The sequence below is a fragment of the Melospiza georgiana genome, chromosome 3 (genome assembly GCF_028018845.1).
Source record: "Melospiza georgiana isolate bMelGeo1 chromosome 3, bMelGeo1.pri, whole genome shotgun sequence".
NCBI lineage: Eukaryota > Metazoa > Chordata > Aves > Passeriformes > Passerellidae > Melospiza > Melospiza georgiana.
The window spans coordinates 52,804,334-52,828,679 of NC_080432.1; the positions used below are offsets into that span (position 1 = coordinate 52,804,334).

At 40.4% G+C, this 24,346-nt stretch overlaps 1 protein-coding gene across 1 annotated transcript; it reads left to right on the plus strand.

Moving 5' to 3' along the window:
• Positions 1-22,333: 22,333 nt before the first annotated feature.
• On the plus strand, positions 22,334-24,114 carry CCR6 (C-C motif chemokine receptor 6). The gene is made up of 2 exons (XM_058021490.1): positions 22,334-22,388; positions 23,029-24,114. The coding sequence occupies exons 1-2, from the start codon at positions 22,380-22,382 to the stop codon at positions 24,112-24,114; spliced, it is 1,095 nt and encodes a 364-aa protein (XP_057877473.1). The 5' UTR covers positions 22,334-22,379.
• The last annotated feature ends 232 nt before the right edge of the window (positions 24,115-24,346 follow it).

Sequence of the window (24,346 nt, forward strand, 5' to 3'; positions counted from 1 at the left end):
TTTTTTGAAGATTTGTAATTTTATTTTTCAGAAACACTGTTGGCCTGTCATCAGTAGTAACCACAGTGGAAGTAACATGCTAAACTAAAGCCATTGGTTAAGCATTTAAAGCTGCTACTAGCCCTAGAAGCTGACTTAAATGTTTTTTTGCACTGGGCCAGCAGGCCTGGAGCAGTGCTATGAAGTTAGGCTTGTACATTACATAAATGATTTGAGAGGAGACAGCAAAAGTGTGCCTTTTATTTATGTGCACCCCAAAAATAGCCAGCAAAAAAGCATCAGAGTATTTAGTCATGGTGTTGACTTGTAACTTTGTGCCATATTGTAGCAGCTGAACACAGAGGAGAATTTTTTTCACCCCAGGAAGTCAATGTGCCATAACTTCAGATAGGAACAATACTGTAACATATGATTTGTATGTAAATGTAAAAAATTCATTTAAGGTTAGGGGAACCTGTGCCTCAAGATAATGTATATGGAGAAGTTTGGATTAGACTTTTTTTCCTTTATTTTTCCTTTCTTTTTTCTTAAGAGTATCAGCATGTCTGAAGGAAATAAAATTTCACATGAACAGTTGCTTTTGGCATTCATTTTTAAGGTGTATGGAATAATGCAGAGGCAGTGTTGTTTGCTTTCTTACATGCCTTGGGAAAACATGATGTTCCATTACCTGTTAGCTGTAGGATATGTGGCAATTTATCATACCAAGAGAAACCAAAACTTTATTAAAATACTTCTAATTGCATTTGAAGATGTGGCCTTTTCATGAACTAATTAGACATTTTAAGTGTTAACATGACTTGTGTTAACAGCCAAGTATTGTTCTCTTACCTTGGGAGTTAATTGGAGACCTTGCACTTTGGCTCTAATTGAAGGAAATACCAAAAAGTGGTACGTCTCCATGCTGTTCCTCCTGTGAACTTTTACTGAATTGTGTATAATAATTCAAATTGTAAAATAAAGCTATTGTGCTGGCTAAATTGTCTTTTGAGACTCGTTGATCCAGAAGTCTTAACATTTAGATAAATTAAGGAAGCTCTATGAGATTTGAGGGGGTTTTATGAAAAATGCTCTTTTTATAGTCCAGTCTGCATTTGAGAATCCTTTTAAGCCCAAAGGATCTTGCAATTCCTGATGATGAATCTGGTTAAGACTTCACAGAATTACATTAGTGGTATCAGCCCAAGTTGTCAGGTGGTTTATGATTCAACAAAGGAAAGAAACCCAACAATCTTGATTGGGAAAATCTTGTCTCATTTACCATTGTTAGAGGTATTTAAACATAAGTGACAAGTTAAGCTCCCTTGAATGCTTGTTTCACAGTGTATTTCAAACCATATTGTTCAGTATTTCACATAGGCTTCTCCCAGAAGGACCAATGTAGTTGGGTACCCCACCTCGGATGTTAGAATTGACAACCAGAGCCTGTCATAAAAAGATGGGAACATTTCTGTGAGCAGAGAAGCAAGTGTTGGAGAGGGACACTGATGACTGCTCTGTGCAGTTCTGTATCAACTAGGTCTGGTTAGAAATACTCTATTTTGTTAAATGCTCTCAGTAATTTTTTTAACAAATTCTGTGGTTTTTCAGAAGTAAAACCTAGACTATGACTGACAGTTTCATAGCATTAACATGGCTCTTGTAATAAGGATGAATTATAAAAATAATACCTGTCTTTTTTTTTTTTAGTGAAATTGCTGCGTTCCACCTCTTAAGTTGTGGGAAACCACAGCCCATCTTATAAAATATTTCCTTGCAAGTGATTTCCCCAGATAAAATAAAATTGCTATCAGTTTTAGACTGTTTTGATAACATATAGACACTACACCTAGCTCTTGAGACAACTGAAACACATGATTAGGTGATCCTGGTAAAGATAGGATTTACTACTTAGTTTTCATTTTAGTACAGTCATTTTCACTGATGAAATGCTGTTAACGAAGACCAGCCTTCTCCTCAGGGAAAGAAATTCATCCATGGGTAGAACTTTGTGGCATCACAGATGCATGTCTTTTGGCAGGCCCTTTAGTTTGATGTTTTCCTTGTAAGGCAGAGCCAAAAGAAATTGAAAGGTGCAGTTTTGGAAGATTGAGAAGGGATCTCATTCATACTGAAGCTAAATCTTCTAAGGCTAGGTGCCAGAATCTCCCAAAGCATTTCTGTAGCCAAATTGTGGACAGGTAGGCTGGATAAAAAGCAGCTTTGCAGAAAAGGGCCTGGGGGCAGGTGTGAAGAGTGAAAGCCTGGACGTGGGGGTCAGTGTGCAGGCTGAGGGAAGTGGTTACTTCCCCTTCCTTGTGAGGCCAGTACCTGGAGTGTTGTGCTCAGCTTGGCTCCCCCAGGGTGAGAGTTCTACCCATGGATTCTTTTTTTTTTTTTTTTGGAACAGGAGCTTAGAGGGTGGTGGGGGGGCTGGGGTGTGTGATCCATGAAGAGCTGAGATTGTTCTGCCTGTAGAAGAGAAGGTAAAGATGGGTGGCTGAACTGAACTTCCATGCTTACTGTATGGAAAAGAGACCTGTACTCTTCCTACAGGTGCCCAGTAAAAGGACAACAATCTGCAGTGAGAGAAATTCCAGTTGCATACATGAAATAAAATCTAAAGAATCACCATGAAAATGGTCCAGGACTTAGAGCAGATACCCAGAGAGGTTGTGAAGTCTCCATCACTGGAAATTTTCAAAACTCAAATGGACAGACTCAGAGCCACCTGATCTAGCTTTGAAGTCACTTCTGCTTTGAGTAGCAGGCTCAACCTCCACCAAGCCCTTTCAACTTAGATTATTCCATGATTCTAGAGAAACAGACTTCTGTGTGGAAAACTGGATATTATGGGGATAGACAGACCATCTGGCTGCCTCTGTGCATGCAAACCACTCTCTTGGTAGAAATAGTTTTGCTACAGTTTATCAGTGCAGGTGTTTATGTTCATGCTAACCCTCCCACAGAGGAAGGCCAACATTTCCAAATATAGTAATTTAACATTGACTCTACTCTAAGGATTTATATCTTATGTCCTTGAAGAAATCTCTTAGGAAATGTGGACTTGGAACATAATCAAATAGTGTGCTGTGTGAATAACTGCAGCTGATCCTTACACTTGGATCTAAGTTTAAAAACAAACCATAAGGTTTCTAGAAGTTTTCAGTTTGTTTTTCAGTTTCTTAACAACTTTAAGTGTTTTGCTTCAATTGCTCTGTGCCATAGGGAAACCACAACAGATACAAGGTAGTAAAATCAGGTCATTTGCCCTGTTCCCCTGTAGAAGTGTCACATGCACTTTCACAGCAAGAAACTGCTTCAGCTTTTTTTTCCTCTGAGATGGAAAAGTTTTTACCTTGCACTCACAACAGAGTTTGTTTTGACTGACAGGTGTCCTTCAGGCCATGCTGCAAGGGGAACTATTAGGAAAAGGCTGGCATGTGGCAGAGCAGTGTTTCCAGATCATTTTGGCTTAGGTGATTGTGGCATACTTGCTTTTAAACTGATGTTGCCATCATGTTTCAGACATGTAATTCTGGTTTGTGTTAGGTTGTGTGATTAAAAGCTCAGCTCCACAAATAGAAAGCGCACCAGAGGAAAGAGGTAACTTGTGCAGGTGCATCTGCCACTGCTGGGGGCTGCTGTGATGCAGCAGCTCCTCTCCTGAGGTGTGGGGCTGTGTGCTCAGCACGCTGGAGCCACCCACATCAGCAAGCCCTCAGAACCCATAGTGGCAGCAAGCCTCCTGCGCAGGGAGCGCTGCCCGTGAAGAGAGGGGATGGTGCAGCCCACCTGCTTTGTACAGTGCTGGACGGTGGGTTTGGGATTGAGGCTCAGCTCTTGGGAGCGCACAGGAGCAAGGGCAACAGGAAGCCCAATACTGAACTGGAGCTCTTGGAGCTGAACCCCCTTCGCCTTTTTCCCTTCCTGGGCCATCTCGGGGGAGGTGCCCCCAGGCAAGCCCTTGGGTCACCTCATGGGCTTAATGATCTACAGAGACATGGGCTCATGGGATGCTAGAGAAGATGGTTGGGGGGTGCATAAATCCTGTTCTGGGATACTTAGAGCCAGAACCCAAAGGGGAGAAAGGGGGGGTCATGGTGGTTTAGAGGAACAAGCATGGGCAGAGAGGGAAGGGGGCAGTTGTGGGCAAACAGGCTGCTGCTCAGCAGTGTCTCTGGCTGTGCCTACCCCTCACAGTGCTGTCTGCTCTCCCTGATAATTCTGTCCAGTTCTTTCTAAACATGAATAAAATGCTTAAAACTGTCTAAGTAAGGCTAAATAACCTGTCTATCTAAGGATAAATTAGGGATGAATTTCAGCAAAATCTAGGAGCATTCATTTCCTTGAAAGCAATGTGATACTTGGCTACCTAGAAATGTTAGACAGAGATTGGGTTTTGCAAAATTATTCTGGCAGCCTTTATAAGAAAAACACCTTTATGGTGCTAAGTACCTGACATTCTGACTGATGTTTTCTTCATCTCCTTTGAACTGCAAAGTAAGAGGTCTGTGCTCTGTTCAATAAAAGGAAACTGATAAAATTAAAAGGTAAGTAGTTCAAAGCATTCCAAGCAAGGCAAGGTGAAATTACAAAATGTAGGTTCTGGGTTTCAGAGACTAAAGCAGTCCTGGAGGTGAGAATTACATACACTTAAACTTCATAATTTAGCACATATTCATGGGAGAAATAATGAAATTTAAAGTAATTTATGGAATAAACTGTAGATTTAAGTAATAGGCTCTGTCATTAAAAAGCAACACAAACATATAGGAGTTACTGTTAACTGTAGCAGTGCAAACCTGGTATTTGTCAGTTGCATTCACTCAGTAGACTAATGCTAATTAAGCCCTAGTAAAATTTGGAATTAGTCACCCTAACAGAAACTATTGACTGTACAAGAAGGTTTGAATTTTAAGCAGGTTTTGACAGTGCAGATCTCTTTAAGTTGTGGTCACAGATGTCGGGAGGTGCTGATGATCTCAGAAAAAGAGGACAAATTCTCATGGTCTTCTTCCATGAAAGAGAAAATTAATGAATACTTTCATGAGTTTCTGATTTCAATGAATGTGTGCTAATTTGATGGCACTTGGTTTGAAGGAGTTGGAAGTGCCAGTCAAATGCTTTGGGGCTATGGGTCTCATCCAGCCTGGGAAGAGAGATTCGGATACACTAGTGTGATGTTAATGCATAGAAGCTCTTCTGCACTGATTCCTTGCATGCATGCTTTTGCACTAAATATCAAAATGTATTAAAGATGAACTGTGGAAAAATGCAAAGGGACCCAGAGAGGCACAAAAATATAGGCAGAAATCAGTGCCAAGTACCACTTTGAAAGAACCCAAGTTAATCCAGAACATTAAATCAAGCACATGCACACAAATTGAGACTAACCCAAAGAACAATGAAGCTGAGAAGGCAATGGGTGGTAGTAGAGAGCAAGTTATGCACGTTTGTTTGACACAGAAAGAGTGTTGGCAGCCACACAAGAGCTGTGGCTTGGTGCAGGAAATTCCCTTTGCACTGACAGGGGATGGCTGAGGCCGTGCTCCTGTCCCTGGGGCATGTGTTCTTGATGGTGAAGCAGATACCAAGCTGGGCAGTTTACAGCAGGGAGAAGCAGGTGCAAAGATTGAGTTTAAAAAATTTTAAAATCTGAATAAATAACTGCATCACGTTAGAGATTAACCATGAGGAGCACTCTGACCAAAAACCAGGAGCAAAACCTCCTGGTTTAACCAAGAGGTCATAATCCCGTTTGTAAACAAAAATTCAGAAGGTGGACCTTAGTTTTGGCTGTGTTCTGGTGTTGTAGGGAATGAGCTAGCAAATTGGGAAAAGCTTAGGAGATGCGTGGCTATAGCAGCTCATGTAGACTACATGATCTCACAGCTCTGCCCCACTGGTTTTTGTCACAGAAATACCTTGTAATGCTGCAGCTCTAGCAGTACCAGCCATGTGGAGGGCCTGTGAAACGCGTGATTTTTCGGGGCAGTGACTCCTGTCCCGTGTCGATGGTGGGAGCAGAGCCGCAGAGGTTCTCTTCCTGCAGCACAGTGCCTTCCCCACCACGGCCCCACCCTGCCGGGGGCTCCAGCTGGAGTGCCATTCACAGAGGTGCCCGAGGGAGGAGACTGCCTCTTTCTATGTCTTCCTCTGCTGAAGAGCAGCACTTAAGGTCTGGTTCAGGCTTGGAGCCATGTGGAAGCTAGAAAGCCTGTGGGTCAGAGAGCAGTGCAGCTCATTCCAGACTCAGTCTGGACCCGGCATTGGCCATTCCCATTCCTGCAGACTTTGAAGCAAAGGATTGGGTCTGTGCAGTACAGCTACAGAGCTGAAAGAAAAATGGGGTCACAAATGTAGGCCAATTGCCCATGCATCACGGAACAGGAAATCTTGCAGAACAGCCTTTTTCTTTTACTTGTCTCTCAGTGTAGTTAGAATTTTTTAAAAAATTATGCATCCTGACTCATGCTGTTGTATAATAAAAGGATCTGTTCGTCATGGGAAGCAAACTGAACACTGTCCAGTTGTGTGGTCTTTGACAACAAATAGCATCTATACATTTTCTTGTCACTACTGTGTTTTTACACAGATTACCTGCTTTTTAATTTTTTTTCTGTGTGAAAGAATCAAATTCTGCTAATGAATAATTTTATATTTACTTGATTGTCTCATCCTTGAGGCATTAAGAAGGGAAATTGAAACAAACTTTCAACAGGAAAGAAAATAAAAGAGATCATTCAAATCAATCAAACCTAATTGCTTGGAGTTTATTTTTTTCCTCCTTTGTTCCAACAGTATAGGAGAGCAGAAGTTGAGCTAATCACATAGCTAAAGACAGATTTCTTTCTTGAGAATCATTGCCCTTTTCCTCTCCTGGTTTTTGTACTTAACTTGGGGGTTTAATCTAAAACAACAGCAGTCTGTTGTTAGCTGCCAGCCTGGGGCACACAGTTACTTGGAATGATTGCTAGTGAACTGTGTGCTTTATTTTTAGTAAATATGATATTTAACAGCATTTAAGGCTCCATCTCAAGATGTGGCATTGCAAAAAAGTCTCAGGGGTGTAGAATTCGCCAACACTTTGAGGAGAACAGAAATTTTGCTGCTTTGTCACAGTTATTGCCCAGCAGCACAAGGTGCTGAAAGGATGGCCCCACTGATCATTTGTCTGGGAAGGGGCGGTGTTTTCTCTGTACACAAGGTTGCACTGGGAAGTGGAATTTAATATTGTTATGTTAAACCTACTAAATGCAGGGACACTGATGTGTCCTATGGACTAGTTTTAACCTCTACCTACAGAAAACTGCACATATAGATAAAACTACACAAGCAGAAATTAGATCTAGTCTCAGGCACAGAAAGGAGATGGATGAAGGGGAGTTGAGGACCCTCTGCTGTATATTTGGGGTTGGAACGGGCAGGGATGAGGCAGTGTGGGACCAGTACTGAAGTCCTGGTGGAGCATGGTGAGGCACACTCCAGCTCTGTAATGCAGAACATTCCTCACTTCCAGATTTGCACTGTGGTGTTAGAGAGAAGTTTAGCTATTCTTCTTTCCCAGTAGTTTGATGGCTTGTGAAAAGGTAGAAACCTGATTTCAGAAAAGCCCTCTGCTTTGATTAGTCGTGAAGCCTGTCAAACTGGGAACTGTGTCACTCTAAGCACAGCACGGGTAACTGCAAGATGGTTACTTAAAAAGTCCTGTGACTGATTTGGGTTTGAGGAGATGGCAATGCTGTTGCTCAGAAGGAAACAAAACCTACTCTGGTGTTGTTCTGAGCTGTAAGAACAAGTCAGAGGGGAGAAAGAGACAACAGGCCCTCGATGTGAGTGAGTATAGACAGCTCAACATAGTTCTGCATGTGGGTAAGGGGGCTCACTAAATATATTTGCTGGTCTTTCAGGGACTGGAAGAAAACCCTTTGATTGCCTTCAAATCAAGCAGAATTGGGTTTCCCCTTAGGAACATTGTATAGCTCCTAAAGAATCAACAACAGAAGTTGCACTTTTGGTGGTACATTAGAGCTGCAGTGTAGTGAGAAGAAATTCTGGAATCAGGCAGACTGAGAGGCTGATCTTTCAGGAGGGGCTGTGAGGCAGAATTGGGCATGCCAGAAATGTGCTTAACTGCCCTCGTGCAGGGGCTGTGCTTCACTCTGAGGTTCAGAGCATTGCAGTGCTGGAGGGACAGAAGAGCTCTTTCTTGGGAGAGCAGGCTGGCAACGGGCCCATGAAAAAGCTGCTGTTTACGACAGCTTCAAAGTCTTGCTGTGAGTTGGATGCTGCTGTACTCTAACACAGACTGAAAACCACCCTGGGCCTTGCAGGAGCGCAGAAAGAGAGAAGATGAAAGACTTTCAGAGTAGGATGTCACCTCAGATATAACAAGATAAAGTCAAAAGCAATCAAAAGTCTCTGTATATATGACTATTAGAAGATACAAATCTAGTATTTTCCAATGGTTCTGGTATTTTCTAATTATTAGAATTATAAGACTTTAACTCCATTTAAAATTCTCTCAGGCCCTCTCCAAAAAAAAGGCACCCTTAGTTCATAGATTATAGAAAATGGGACTCTAGCAGTTTCTTTCTTCTTTATTCAAGCAGCAGCTTTTAAAATTACCTTACAATCACAGGGGAGCTTTAAAAAATAAAGCCTTGTGCTACCTTCATTAAGGAGGCATCTTCCTCAGCAGAAGCTCAAAATAACTTTTAACCGTGTATCTCCTGTTGCTTGCAAAAATTTTCCAGTCTATCATTCTGTCTTGCCTTTTTCAGTCTTTGTGCAGTCAACAGTGATGTAAAAAGAAAATTAGCATAAAGAGAAGTTATTTCTAAATCATAAAAAAGCCTTCAGGGAGAACTAAAAAATACTGACTCTTCCAAAACACCTCTTGTCTCACGCTGGACCAGTCTCACATTCACCTTCCATTTCAGTTATCCAGGCAAAGTGGCTGCATTTGAGAACTTCATTTTGTGCTCAAGGGCTTCTCTTCAGCTGCTGGCATGGCCTCTCTCTCACCCTCTTGCACTCTTACCAGCCTCTTGCACTAAGAAATGTCTACCTGAGCACTGAAACTTTGCAGCTGGTTCAGATGATGAGGAAATTACAAATTACTGTTGCAGTACCATATCTTAACAAGAATTTTGGGTTTGAGACATTAATTCTGTTATTGGTTCCACTTCTGTAGAGCTGAGGTAACTTCAGAATTCTGAGGTGTCACTCAAGGTTATCAGGCAGTAGCATCTGAACAGCAGAGGACACAAATCTAGTAATTACAGTGTGGCTTCTTTCATAGTTTCTCTTCAGTAATACAACTCAGTGAGGCATCACAGTGCAAGCATTTTTGTTATATTTGTTTGTATTAGATTCTTTAAGAGACCACAAAACTATCACTCAGGGATATCCAGGAACCTTCTGACTGAGCTCAACAAGCAGGAGTCCATCCCTTTCTCTGGCACAGCTGAGGCAGGGTACTCATCTCATAAAATCACTGGGAAAAATTCTAGCAAAAATCCCATATCAGCGAAAACTGCTTGCCTGTTTTAGCCCCACTGAAGTATTAACAGGAAGGATCATTTGACAACGATACAAGCCAGCCTAAAGCCAGAGGTGGTGTGGATCAGGTTGGTCAGACAGGTCTGGCAGCATTTGATGCAGAACAAACACCTCTGGTCCTGCTGCCTACATTTGCTGTGAAATGGCATCTTTCTCTTTTCCAGCCATGAAGGCTGAAGCCCTGATGACAGCGAAGCAGATTTTCCCTCCTTCCTCCCTCCCAAAAGACAGCAAGTAAAATTTGCATCATGTAACTCTTGTGTATGTCAAAAAGGAAAAAGGAAACAACCCCCCTGGACACACCCTGGCTGACAGCAGGCTGCTGTGTGAACCTGGACACGAGAAACACACTCCACTGTGGGGGTGGGTGATGAAGATATCCTCAGAGACCTGGTTTGGCAGTGAATGCCAGCCTTGATGCCAGTGTAACAGAATTCTCTTTCTGTTGGACAGGCTGAAGGGTGTTCCTGAAGGATGGGCTGCTCTGTGCCATCTACAGCAGGGTGACCCAGGAATGACTGGCACACGTGGCACATCATGTCCTGCCAGGAAGACATCATTTTCTCTCCACAATCAGTGTGAGGATTAAGGGACCCTTTCCAGATTTTTATGTGTCACTGTGGGTTAGTGTGGACAAACTTCAGTCACATTGGTGAGACCTTCCCTCTTGGTTGCAGATAGGAGTGACAATTCTCACAAGAACCCTTGTTCCACAAGCACAGGAAGAGGAGTTAAGCAAGACCCAACCATATTTGGGATCGGGAGAGGAGTTAAGCAAGACCCAACCATATTTGGGATCGAGGTCTCGGCTCCTGTTGGCTTTTGCCTGATCCTGGAAAGAGTTGGTTTGCTAAACATGGGGAAAATTCCTCACTTAAAAACTCCAAACAACAGACCAACATAACACAGCACAAAACAAAAAAGAGAATGAACAATTTTCTGTTGTTTTGCCAAACTAAGACAGAAATGAGGAGAGAAAGGCAGGTGCTAGAGCCCAGGAGAAAGTGTCTGTGGCAGCTGACATGTTGGCCCATATGCTATTTAAAACCAGACTGGAAAACATCTTTGAGATTATCCTTGCGTTTAGAAGTAGGCAGAGACCTAGACACCTCACTAGTGTGAAGCCTTTCCTGGCTCAGGAGGGGCTGAAGAGTCAGTTCTGCAGTGTTAAATGCAGTGCAGTGGTTAGCTGTGGGTGTGTTGAACCTGTGCCTTCACACTAATGTTGAGAAGTCAAGGAACAGATCACACAAACCTCATGCAACCAACACTGCTTTGAGGAGCCTTTTTGGATTCCAGTTTTGTGTATTTGACACTAAGGTTGTCTGGCAAATGGTTCTTGTGGTGTGTGCCTTGAGAGTCAAGACACTTAGTGCTGGCACTCTGGATTGAACAGGGAGCAGGTATGCCTGAGACAAAAGGACAAAAGGTGCAGAGGAGCAGCACCTCTGCCCCTACAGCTGACGGCAGGTAGAAGGAAATTACTAGCTGGGCCAGGTCTCACTTCAGCATTTCAGGTAGCAATGGCTCAGGTTAGAGGTGTTTTGGAAGAAACTGAGCTTGGAAATAGTGAAAGGAATATTGTGACTCTGAAGTAATGAAAGAACAAGAATGCTGTCCCAAATATTGCCAGCTGAGTTGTGATCCTCACTCCAAACACAGACTGGTGAGGTCAGTTGAACATGGACAGAAAGAATATTTTGAGGGTAAGAGAAAGAAGCATGTCTGTCAGATGGTCATCTTAGTAGGAGGAAGCAGAGCCAAGAGTTTGTGTAGGACCACAGAGAGCAGCAATGGGGAGCAGCAGCCGATCCTGGTGAGGGTGTCCCAGTTAGCATTCAGGTGGTGCTTTCTGGAACACTAAAGCTTCAGAGTAGTGAGGGCCCGCTGGGGATGAGTGATGGACCAGTGCAAATTTAGATGCCTGTCGAGCCTAGCCAACAAACTGGGAGGAAGATGAAGTGAAGCAGGACGTGGTTAATACTAGTTCACTTTTCAAAATCTCAGCAGTGGAGGCAACCAAAACATCCTGGGGAGAAAGGACCATGGGTTGCCAGCTTTCTCCAGTGTGTCCTCACAAACACATATACCTTTCCCCCTCAGTAAAGAACACATTTGTGCCACACAGCACAATCACATAATTCTAAAATCATGGAATAGTTTGGTTTAGAAGAGGCCTTCAAAGGTCATCTAGTCCAATCCCCCTGCAACAAGCAGGGACAATACCATGAAGAGATGAGCAAGGTGCCTGGGCAGTTGGAGAAAGATGGATGGATCCTTTGGGGGCTGTACTGTTTCTTGCCACCTGAACTGGCGTACCTTTGCACTGGGTAAGGAAAATACACTGTTAAGAAATAACCTGTTAAGAAATTTTGCTGCCGATGAAGAAATTTCCTTGAAAAGGCTAAGAGCCATAAACAAGATTCTGGTTTTCCAGGTTATATTTGGTTTGCATGGCAATGTTTTGGCAGAGGTGGTTGGGGGGTGCTACAGCTTCCCATGTCCAACATACCAAATGCCAGACACTCCAAGACAGCTGGATTGCTGGTCAAGGCCAAGTCTATCAGCAGTGATGGCAGAGCCTCTGGGATAACATATTTAAGAAGGGGGGTAGGGGGGTGGGAATCCTTCACAAGAGCAATGGCAGATAAAGAAGAGAAGAATAAGAATATATGAGAGAACATAACAGTCTAGAGATGCCCAGGTGAAGCAATCAGTGAGTGATCTCTCCCTGCCCTTATGTCAGGATCGTTTCATTAAATTTTCACTCCCATGCCCATTTGAGGAGGGGAGTGATAGACATGCTTTGATGGGCACTTGGCATCCAGCCAGAGTCAACCCACCAACCAACACTGAAGTTCAAATCAGTGCCAGAATGCCTACAGAACTGACCTGTCCCCTTTTGCTCCTGGTGTCACCAGGACAGTTCTACCGAGTAACTGGGCAAACTGTTCTTCACTCTCCAGGCTGTTGCCCAATAGTATAATTTCAATAGATTTAGCTGTGCTGCTTGATTCTCTAACATACCTGTCCCACAGCATTAGCAAGTTCCTGCCTTTGTGCAGGCTAGATTATATTTAAGGAAAAAATGCATCATCCCTCAGGAATGGATGTAAGCACGTGCTTGCATTCTCTATATAGCACAAAATTAATCAGCTGCAGTTTCCAATTTATTGTTCCTGGGAGGAAACATTCAGTAATGTGCCTCCCATTACTTCTTTGTTTCTTTTTTTTTACTTTTTTTTTGCCATCTATGAAATCAAAGTGGAAAAATCAATATTATTAAAGCCCTAACCACCAGTGATTTCATGCATACTAGAGATCAAATGATAACAGCAGCTGCCCACTCTTAGAAGGGAAGTGAAAGGTTATCTCTCTGCTGCAGTATGAATTCAGACAGATGTGTCAGCTGTGCACAGCAGAGGATCCTGTGTCAGCAAGTATTTTCTCTGTCATCTCCCTGGCACAACACAGCTCTGTGCATTTCCTTTCCCTCCTAATCCACACAGAAATAAGTAGTTAAGCTCAATGCTCTAAAGGGATCACGGTGCAGCTCTTCTGCTGTGAAAGTTAAGTGCCTGAAACATTTAAAACTTGTTAAAAGCAAAATTATTTAGAGATGTTTGATTGTCTCACTGATTAGTATCTGACCATAGAGAGGATGTATGATTAGGACACAGCTTCCTTCCTATACCAGCCTGCACAAGTGACATCTCAGTGGTGACTGTATGGGAGCAGTAATTCCTCCTGTCCAGAAGACCTGGAAGGAGATTTTCCTCCTTGCAGAGCAATCTCTTGTGGCAGTTTCTCTCTGGGTAGCCTCAGATCATTGGTGTGGTTAGTGGTATAGATGTAAAATGAGGGAGTCATTGTCTCATTGAAGTGGCCAGCCAGCACCTGCAGTTTATCTTTGCAATCAGCAAAATCACAGCTCACATGCTGAAAGGCACATGCTGTAACTTGGTCCATGCAGGAGGAAAGAAATTGTCTCTGATCTGTATCCAGACAATGCAGGGACTGCATATTGTGCAGACACAAATTCAAATTTCATTCTTCCATTTCATCATCTGTGGCTTTAAGTGGGAGCTGGGATCACAGATGCCTTAAAACTTCCATACTGCACATCCAGTTGCAGCATTAGGTATATAAACAACTTTTAAAACATCTTTAGCTCTTACTCAGGCCATGACACCCACTGCTGGAGAGATGGCATTGGGACATTCCATGGTGTGGGTCTCTTGCAAGAAAGAGTCATATGAAGAAAGTACAAGTATAAAAAGAAACCAGGTCACTGAATTCAACATATTCAGGTTAAAATATAAATGCTTGGGAGTACAGAGTGATGACAGGCTCTGAGAAACTACTGTTTCAGGTAGTTATTTCAATGAGACATGAAACAGAGAGTGAATGACTGAGTGAAGCAATAAAGAAATGTTACCACAATCGGTATGATCTGACTACAGGATCTAGAACACAGGAATTATGTCAGCAACTGCATACTCAGCTCTGCTTGTATCTTTGTCTCATGTGTGCAACAGTTCTGACATGGAAATTCACTTGTCCTCTACTGTAGAACCAAAGTTCTACCAGTAAACACTGCTAGAACTTTGTAAACAATTCAGCAGAATTTTCTTTCAGTAGACCATTGACTTCAGAAGGCAGTTATTTGGAAATATTTTGCAATATTTTGTCTTCTTTGAGGTGATATACTTAATTTTTAAAAAATTTGCATCCACTTTAGCATTACATGATCTTAAGCCCTTAAATAAGGGACTGTGATTTATATTACACATTCTCTCTTGGGATTTCAGGAACAAATGTATTTTATGGTCTATAAAATAATTTCTTTTGGGTTGAAAAGGTAAAAAAGTGAGATGGAAAGTGCCTGGCATCTTCACTCAATACGCCCTTGGCAGTACAAGGATTGTGTTATTGTGTTCATCACTGTTAGGGTTCATTACTTCTGGCATAACCTGGGGAGATGCTTTTACCAGAAATGGTTCTTAAACCTTTTTAAGATAAGTGGTCAAAAGGGAATAGTAAGAAACAGACCAAATACAGCATAATCGAGAAAAAGCTTTTTCTTAAATTGAAAACCCCATGATTTCAGTAAACCAGATTTTCCTTCAGAATGCCTTTAGCTATCCCTGAAGCATCCTGATGAAAAATTAAGATTGATAATTGGAAAAAGCTGGTCCTTTGTCTTATGATTTCTATTCCTTTTCCTGTCTAAACCTCTGTGAGATCTTAGACCATGGAATGACATTACTCACCACCTACTTTGTCTGTCCAAAGCTGGGAAACCTAGCCTGACTGATAAGCTGAGACTACAAAATATGATAAAAATATAAACAAGCATATGATAACTCAGCTGTGCATCTTGGTGCATTTTATAAATGAGCATTTTTGAATTTTAAACTGAAAATTTATAATTTACAACTTTGGTTTATCAACATTTTCTCCAATAGAATAAAATCTGTTTAAGCAACTTCTCTGAAGTCATTGATTATCAACAGGAGGATGCACTTACTGCTCTTCATGCTTCTTTCTGGAACTCAGGCCCACTATGAGCTCAGCTGGTTCTAAGAAGTGATGCTGCAGTGAAGCAGAGGAGTGCTCTGAGTATGACTGTGCTCCTCCTTCAGAAATTCCATCTTTAGTCTGACAAGAAATAACATCTGAATCTTTACCCTGACCAGCAAACTGTTTCCCATCAGGTTTTTTTTTTTTCATCCTCACTTCATTTTCAAGGTAAGTATCGAGTGCATTGGTGGAAGAAAAGTGATGGCTTGTGATACCTGCCAAACACAGTCACACCTTGGGCTGGAGGCGAGGCCTAGGCGCTAACTGTGCAGGCTCCTTCCCAAGTGCTCTGTTTGCAAGGCCACACATTTAATCCCTGAGCCATAGCTGCTCCAGTGGGGGGAAAAGCCCTGTAGAAGGCCTTTAGGAGGGCTCTGTCTTCCCTGACTGGCTTGACAGAGGCGACCGAGTGACAAAAACATTGATGGATGCTGCTCAGTGTGAGATGGATATCAGTCACTGGCACCTCAGAATGTGAGGGGAAGGCTGCATCTGGCAAGGGGATAATGGAAGCAGATGGGAGTTAGGTAAAAGGGGAACAAAAATGATCAAAGGGGAAGGAAGTGAGAGGAATTACAAAATATAATGCTGAAGAGTATTATAAAGACAACAAGGGATGGGAATAAGAGAAATCTAGAAAAGTTGAACAAAGAAAGAGGAAGAAATAGGGAGAACACAAAACTAAATACAGAAATACCAAAACCAGCAAAAATGTTTAACAAGAAGTGAAAAGCTATATGCAAACAAAAGAAGGAAATTTTAATAGAATTAATGATGAAAAAATATATATTGACAATGTAGGATGGTCATGATGAGAAAATTAAATAGGTAACATAAACAATTCGAAGGTAAATAGATAGTTTACATTTTATAGTCCAAAAGAATAATGAAGAGACTAAAATTTCAGTTGATAGCTAAATTTTTTTAATTAGATTAGACTGATCTAAATTTAACTGAAGGAACATGAAATCAGGATGGAAGAGCATAGGTGTGCATGCTGCCTTTCTTTTAGAATTAAAAAAGATGACATACTGTGTCATTTCAGAAGAAACTTGTGGATTCTGGAACAACTCAGATAATGGCTTAGCTTTCCCGACCTTTAAATATTTTCTTTCCTTAATTACTGGTGGCAGAAAACTAACATGTGGTGAGATTTGAAAAACCACAATTGCCATATTAGCTAAGCGAGACCAGATTTCCTTTCAGAGTTCTAACATACGAACCAAAAATAGCTGACACACAGATTAACAAATAGTTGTGTTGAAAGGAACAAACTCTTTCCACTTGCCACAGTGTGAAGGTGAAGCACAAAGCACCTGTGGAGTAGGCTGGCTAATTGAAAGAAACTGTGTTGAAAAGGTAAGTTGGACTAGGTACCTTGTGGTAAATTTAGAATTCACCAAACAGTGAATGTTTCACCTTCTGAAAGACTGTTATTTGAGCTGGATATTGAATATATTGCAGACTGAAAACACAAGATACATTTAAATTAGAAAGCACCTGATTATGGAACAAGGTGAGCAATCGTTTTTGTAAAGGATCGGCCTCTGATTTATCTTTAATGCTTAATCTTTAAGCATTAAAAATCTGATGTATATTTTGATGGCTCTCATTCCATGAAAATATGTTGATAATATTCAGTTTTTTCACAGGTTAATCTTGGTATTCCAAAGGTAAGTTGTTGTCTCAGAGAGATGTTGGAAGCTGTTACTAGGAGTGCTTGTCTGAATATGTATTACAATCATGATGGACTTGGTGATTTGGAGTCACAGACAGTTTTGTAATGGAGAGGGATTTTCTACTTCTGTTACTCGTTATCTGCTGGTTAAATGACTGCCATGTGTTACATTTGTCTTTGTGCAATGAAGACAGTGCACAAAGATTGCTCAGCTCCATCTCTTCACTCCCTAAGTTATGAGAAAGAAACACTAGAAATGCTTCAATGAATTATCCCACAATGACATGTCAGTAAATTACATTACCAACAGAATGTGTTCCTCCTCTGAGTTTGCTGCTTTTAACAGGATTTGAGCCCTTGTTTCAAACTGTCAGAGACTGTGAAGAGGAATCTGTGGTTTTCTTCAGACCGTGTTTACAGAAATTGAGTTCTCTGTAAACAGGATCGAGGCTGCTACATGTAGCTATGTTACTACAAAGAGTAGAAGCGCCTCAGTTTATCAGGAGTAAATGTACTGCGCCTTGCAGCACTTGAGGGACAGGAGATTTCAAAATGAAGCTTGTGTTTTCTTTCTAAGAAAGTCCAGAAAGCTCCTTCCAAGCCTCATCTCAAGTTAATTAGAAGATTTCCATTATTACAATTTGATGTGCAAATAACAAGTTAGCAAACAAGCACAAAAATGCAGTTAAAAGAAAAGTCAAAGCCCCTTTCAGGAAAGGTTCAAAGGATGGCTTAAAAACCTGTGAAGTTTTAATGATGAAAATTGTTATGAATTATAAAATTATAACTAAAGAGTGAAGAGTACTTCTCCATTGTGATTAAGGATGTCTTGAAAGATTCACAAGGACTTCTGTCTTCACCACTTGTTTCTGCACTGAAACTCCCACATCTTCTTTCCTCCATGTTACTGGACTTTATAAAACCATTTTCAAGGACTTAACTATGTTAATTATGTGATTTAATCACAACCTGCTCCAGATCTGTGATGACAGGGAGTGATTTAGTTCACACAGCGATAAGGAGGCCAAATTAATTTTATAGTGACCCTGCTGAAGTTATTTGAATCATAGATAGATCTCACACTTTTTTTGCTTTGTATGCATCAAACAGTGAAGATAACTGTTCAGTAATAACAATCAAAACATGCTTTTACCACATATGCATGCACATTTCAGTAAAACAGGACTGTCATTTCAGGGATTTCAGGTATCTCTGTACATGTTACATCTCTATACATGTTGCTCCATGCACACATGTATTTGGTAATAGCTAAAGTCTTGGATCCTGTGAAAATGAGTAATTGAGAAAATGATATGTGCCTGCTTAGATGATTATGAGCCATTACAACATGGCGCTTTAAATGTAGTACTTCTCTTTTTGACACCAGACAGTATTTTTGTTTCATTCACTGGGTGTGGTCAGTGGAAAGAAGCACCAGATGGAAACTGGTACGGAGCCACTGCTCCTGTGCTATGTCTGTTTAGGAAAAAAGTGAGTGAGCAGAACATCTGTCATCCTGCATTTCTTTAGGTCCAGGGTTCTATTAATTTAATCATATCTTAGAATCTTACAAGACTGTCTAGATTCATGCCATTTTACCTTTTTTTCCTTTTTTTTCCTCCTTCCTGCTAATGCAAATATCAAAGTTGTGTTCAAACCCAGGTCTAGAAAAGAAACTTTTCTAGGTTTTAAAATTCAGGAATCATGAAATTAAATTAAAATTCGTTCCAACTAATTTTGGCAACCGACTTGAACAGCATGAAAATGAACAGCAAATGCTTGTGCCAAACAGGCAAATGCAGCCACATTTTACTTATCTACCTGCATTTGCATATTTTGTGTTAGCAGATCTGGACAAACAGTTGGGTTGTGTGCACCTTGACCTGTAACAGATTTTTTTTTTTTCTTCTAAAACAGCTGCTAATCAATTTGGTAATTATTACTTGTCTCATTTCACAGTTTTACTCTAAGCAGTCTTGTTGATTTAAATTATTGATCTTGAAACTACTCATCTGCATGACATTAAGTGCACCCTTTGCAAAACCAGGTCATCATTCAGGACATTTCTGAGCACAATGACAATTAACATCCTGCTTATTATGATTCTGATTCTAGCTTGATCACTTTAAAAATAATATCATTACATAGGTAGGCTAATAAGTAAATTAATAATGTATTAGCCTCCAGCTTGAATTTTTTCAGCGCAGCAAAATTTTCCTTTACACAAAAAACCAGGTTATTACTGTTGCTTGTGAGGAGGAAGTGGTGGTTATTTTCAATTTATCTCTGTACCTTTAACTAATGCTGTTATTTCTTGTTTTCTAAATTAGAGTGTGCACTTGTTGAGGCTGATGGTAAATGTGCTTGAGGCAGTCAAAAGAATCACACATCCTCTTTCACCTGGCCATTAGACAATTCTCAAATTGGGTAAGTACTAAAATAAAACAGGTAATCTGTAATCTGTTCATATGTCTGGCAAATGTGTTAAACTGAAAATGTAAATGGGATTCTACTTACAAGGATGGACTACTCTTAAAAGTACTTAATGACTGAATTTTTTTTTTCATTTTTTCTTCAGAATTCTGTATTTTCCCCCAGGTCAGTCTTTATTCATTGTGTTTTGTTTGTATAATTCAAATAGTATATTTGCTCTTAAGATTGTGGTTTAGTCTTATGTTTGAATACTTGCACACTGCTTTCATAGTGAAAAGAAATGTGATGATGTGGATAAAGTGAAAACATACTAAGCCCAAAAATTCAAGGCTTATATATTTAATATTCAGAACAAAGGTGGTTTTGAGGTGCACATGCACAGACATGTACTACCCGTATATATTATATAACCAATATTAGGACACACCATCTTATATATAAATATATGAAAATTTACTTTTGTATTTACCTAATGCATTAATGCCAAATGAAGATGTAAATATGCAGATTATAAATTATAAAGTGCCTACTGGAACACTGTTAGAAAGATTTAAATTGAAAAGGATATTTTGTTTATAAGAGCTATGATTCAACTTCCTCAGCAGCCAGTGCATCTTTTTAACAACTTCTGCGAATGCTGTTTCAAATTCAGAAAAGGAAGTCAGCTCAAGAGATTTAAATCAGGTCTAAATCTGATCTCTGCAATTCTGATTTCAGTTTGAGTCCTTTGCTACAACTCTCATACTAGCCATCCTCAGGAAGCTTCTACTGGACTAAACTTTTGTGAATAAGTGTGTGGCTGGTGTTGCCTTTTTGAATTCCTGTAGGATCAGGAGGACATGCATCTCTGCTTTAATGAGTATTTGTTGTTCCCCATATGATCTCTGCTGAGCTCTTCTGCGAACTAAAGAGCCTTTTCTTAGTAATCATCTGAAGAGAGCTCCCTTCTTAGCCCTCCTTCCAGGCTGTGGGAAATACCCATGGCTCCCTTTCTCCTAAATGCCTTCACCCAGTCACCTTCCTTCTGTATGTTATGCTCATGTTTCAGTGTGGCTTTGTCCAAGTGGAATGAAGATATGTTGTCAGACTCTCTTTGTATATTTTAACCATGTTGGTCTTAAAAAGACATGAATGGCACACACTTAGAATGATATTTTTCTTGCAACAATAAAATAACAGTTTCTAAAATAATAACCTAGACAGGTACCCCTTTAATTCTGTCCATCTGAAGAATTTCTGTAGCTGCCAAGTACAAAGAGTAACAGAAACACCAAGCAAGATCATGAGTGTCTGGATGAGATCATAAAGTGTAAAGCAGTGGACAGTGACTAAAATTGTGCAAAGATGGGCTAGGGGACCACAGCCCCTGGTTAATTGCATAACGTGCCTGCTGGCCCTATACATCTCTGCACTTCTGACAGACACCTTTAAGTTGTTTGAGATTTTCTTCAGAAGGTGCTCAACCACTTTCAGGCTGTCATATTCCTGCAGCTTCTAAAAATCAGTTTTGAAAAGCCAACAGACAAAGCTGGAGAGATAGTTAAATATTTGTTTAAAGGGCAGGAAATCCAGATAAGCTGTGATGCCTTAGCTACATCATATAGTTTAGGTCTTTACCCAGTTGCAGCCCTCTGTTAATAAGCCAGCATCCCCACATGAGTCATCCTCATTATGCTTTTGGACAGTGTTCAGTCCTTTCCCTTCCCCAATTTCCCCGTTGTATCTGGACTTCATCTGCCCCACTTTTACAAAGTCTCTCTCTCTCGTTTTCAACATTAGGTAATTCCCAAACAAGAAGGTTTTGGTTTTGTAGACTTAAAGCTGACCCATGTGCTCTTCCCAATTGGTGACACAGCTAGCAAAAAAGCAGAAAAACTCTAGATAAAACTGGCCTTCACAGCCTTGACAAATATGGGACCTCATGTCATCCTGTCCCTGAAATTAATGCTTAAGCACTGCTTTTCTGGTAGGTGCAGCTCTCAGACAGCAGCTAGTGGAAAGAAGGAAAGGGCTGAACTCATGCAAGGGGAGTCTGAGGAATGAAATCTCCTGTCCATGAGCTCCTGTGTGAGGTGGAACAAGTTATTTAAGCCCAGCTTCCCGCATGTGGTCACCAATGGCATGTTCCCCATTTTATTTTTCTGTGGCTTTAGACTCTGTGATCTGATTTGCAGAAGTCTAATCCTGGATGCAAACAGTCAGTGGATTTAATCCTTTACCTAGCTGAAGTCCTTCATAATTTTGAGTACTCTTAGAAGTGATGTTGAGGAGGATACATGTCTCAAACTGAACATCTTAAGTGATACTTAACTCTAATGACTCAGATTCTCCCTTTTAAACAAAGGTGGTAATACTTCTTCACCACAGGGCGTTGTGCAAATTAAGTAAGCCCCATCTGTAAAACAGTTAGGTATCACAGTGATAAAAACCAGTATTTTTCTTAGTGTGCTGTCTGAACTGCACACTGAACATTGCATGGTAAATCTGTGCACTGAGCAAAGATAAAATACAAGTACTTGGTCTGTTCATACATTGGGTACTATCCTTTGCACTATAAGAAGATATTATTCTTTTGCTCTTCTATTACTTCATTAGTATAATAAAAAAGGACAAATAATATGTTGAAAGTGCTGAGACACTGATAAAGGGTCAGACTGGGAAAAAGGGTAAATTGTTGCATTACTGTTATGAAGTATACTAAGGGAGTGCTGTTTATATTTTCCATATTTCCCTCAATACATGGATTGCCATTGTCATACAGAAGTTCTCAAAGTAAAATTTAATTTATTCTAATTTCTTGTGTGCAAATTTAATGTGAAATAGCGGTCACATATTCTCATATGTCATCTATTAGCCTATGAAAAAACATTCAATATTTAAGTCTGTGCCCTTAATAATACTGATAAAACCTATTCTCTTTCTACAACTGCACATTTTGTAGAGATGTGTGATTTGTGAACATGCTCCAGTGATGAGATTCTGTTTTGAGTAGGTTTTATTCCCAGTTTTGTTTTTCTACTCATTCAGACTTCTTATGCTGGTTTTCTGATCTAATCTACTTTATTTTCTTTTCAGAAATACTTGGGAAAATATTTTGAGGTCCTTCTCAGCATATTTTTCTGAGAAGCGTACTGCCAAAATGAATTTTGTAAGTACCTAATTGATAAACTGTGTTAGTATAGCAATAAAACAATGACTCTACAAGACCCAGTTCCTTGAGGCTGCAGATCCAAACACTGTAATTTCAGGAGTGAAAATCTGAAAAGATGTTTCTGTCAGCAGAGTTCACTGTCAAAGCACACTGTTTATTGGATTTTCACTACAGGTGTGGTGTTTGTGGTACAGGTAAATGTCAGGCTAGCTATCATAGACTGCCTCTCTAGCTGGTAGAGAGAAGTAATCAGTTTTGGGCTTGATTTAGTCAGCTACATTAGTATGAAATGCATAGCATGCTAGAAAGGCCTGTTTGCCTTGTGTGATTGTAAAGGAAGACTAGACGCCTAATTTGAATTCAGAATTTTACACTGTAGAGTCTTCTGTGACAGCAGACTTGTCCTTTCTGCACAATGTATTTAAATATTAGGGCCTTTGCGATATGCAAAAGGATTATTTCCACATTTGTATTTTAAGTATGATTTAATGAAATTGCCTAGATAGTTCTTACGAGCCTTGTTCTGTAGTGTTAAATGCATTTGTAATTGGAATGTGTGGCCAGTTATTTATAATGTTTCTACCATAAAGATAAAGATTACCATCTGTGTGTTGACTGGTGTTCTCCTTTGCTACAGACAGACCTTCGTACCACGGATTACCCCTATTATTCAGACTATGCTTCTCTGATCACGCCACCTTGTTCTAAGCTGGAAGTCAGGAACTTCACAAAAGCATTTCTGCCAATTGCATACTCATTGATTTGTATCATCGGCCTCTTTGGCAACATCTTCGTGGTGATGACCTTTGCTTTTTATGAAAGAGCCAAGTCCATGACGGATGTGTACCTCTTCAACATGGCCATAGCAGACATACTGTTTGTTCTTACTCTTCCTCTGTGGGCAGTGAATTACGCTGCTGATGAATGGCTTTTTGGTGATTTCATTTGCAAAATGACTAGAGGTATCTATGCAATCAACTTCAGCTGTGGCATGCTGCTTTTGGCCTTCATCAGCGTGGACCGGTACATTGCTATCGTACAGGCAACAAAGTCCTTTAAACTCAGGGCAAGGACCCTCGCACATAGTAAACTCATTTGTTTGGCAGTGTGGATATCATCAATTTTAATCTCTAGTCCCTCTTTTCTGTACAATGAAAGTTACAGCTTCTCCATGAATGAAACCAAAGAGATTTGTGATCACAGATCTGCCAGAATGTCTGAAAGCACAACGCTGAAATCCCTGCTGCTATGGCTACAAGTTGCATTTGGATTTTTTATACCTTTCATATTCATGCTTTTTTGCTACACCTTCATTGTCAAATCCTTACAACAAGCTCAGAATTCCAAAAGAAACAAAGCAATTCGTGTGATTGTATTAATTGTAGCTGTTTTCCTAGCTTGCCAGGTACCTTATAACATTGTTCTTCTCATAACAGCTGTCAACATGGGCAAGATTGACAAATCTTGTGACAGTGACAAGATAATGGCTTACGCAAAATACACCACTGAAGCCATAGCATTTTTACACTGCTGTGTGAACCCTGTGCTCTATGCGTTTATTGGAGTGAAGTTCAGAAGTTATTTTGTGAAGCTAATGAAGGAACTATGGTGCAAGAGACACAAGAAAGACAATAAACGTAGTTCAAGGACAAACTCTGATACTTATCATTCAAGACAGACTAGTGAAATTCTGACTGACAATGGATCATCTTTTACTATATAATACAATTTGAGCAACATTAGGACTAAAGGAGTCTTCTCACCAAGGAACCCAAACCAATGTCACTGTGCATGTGGCAGAAAGTCATCTGAGCTTCTCTGTGCCTCTAAATGAGATCCACTGATCTACACCATTCTTTCAGGAAATTAATTTAGATAAAGGAATAATACTCTTCTGTGTAAAACTAAAGATATTCACTTCTCTTAATGCTCTTCTAAACTACATCCTCTAGAAA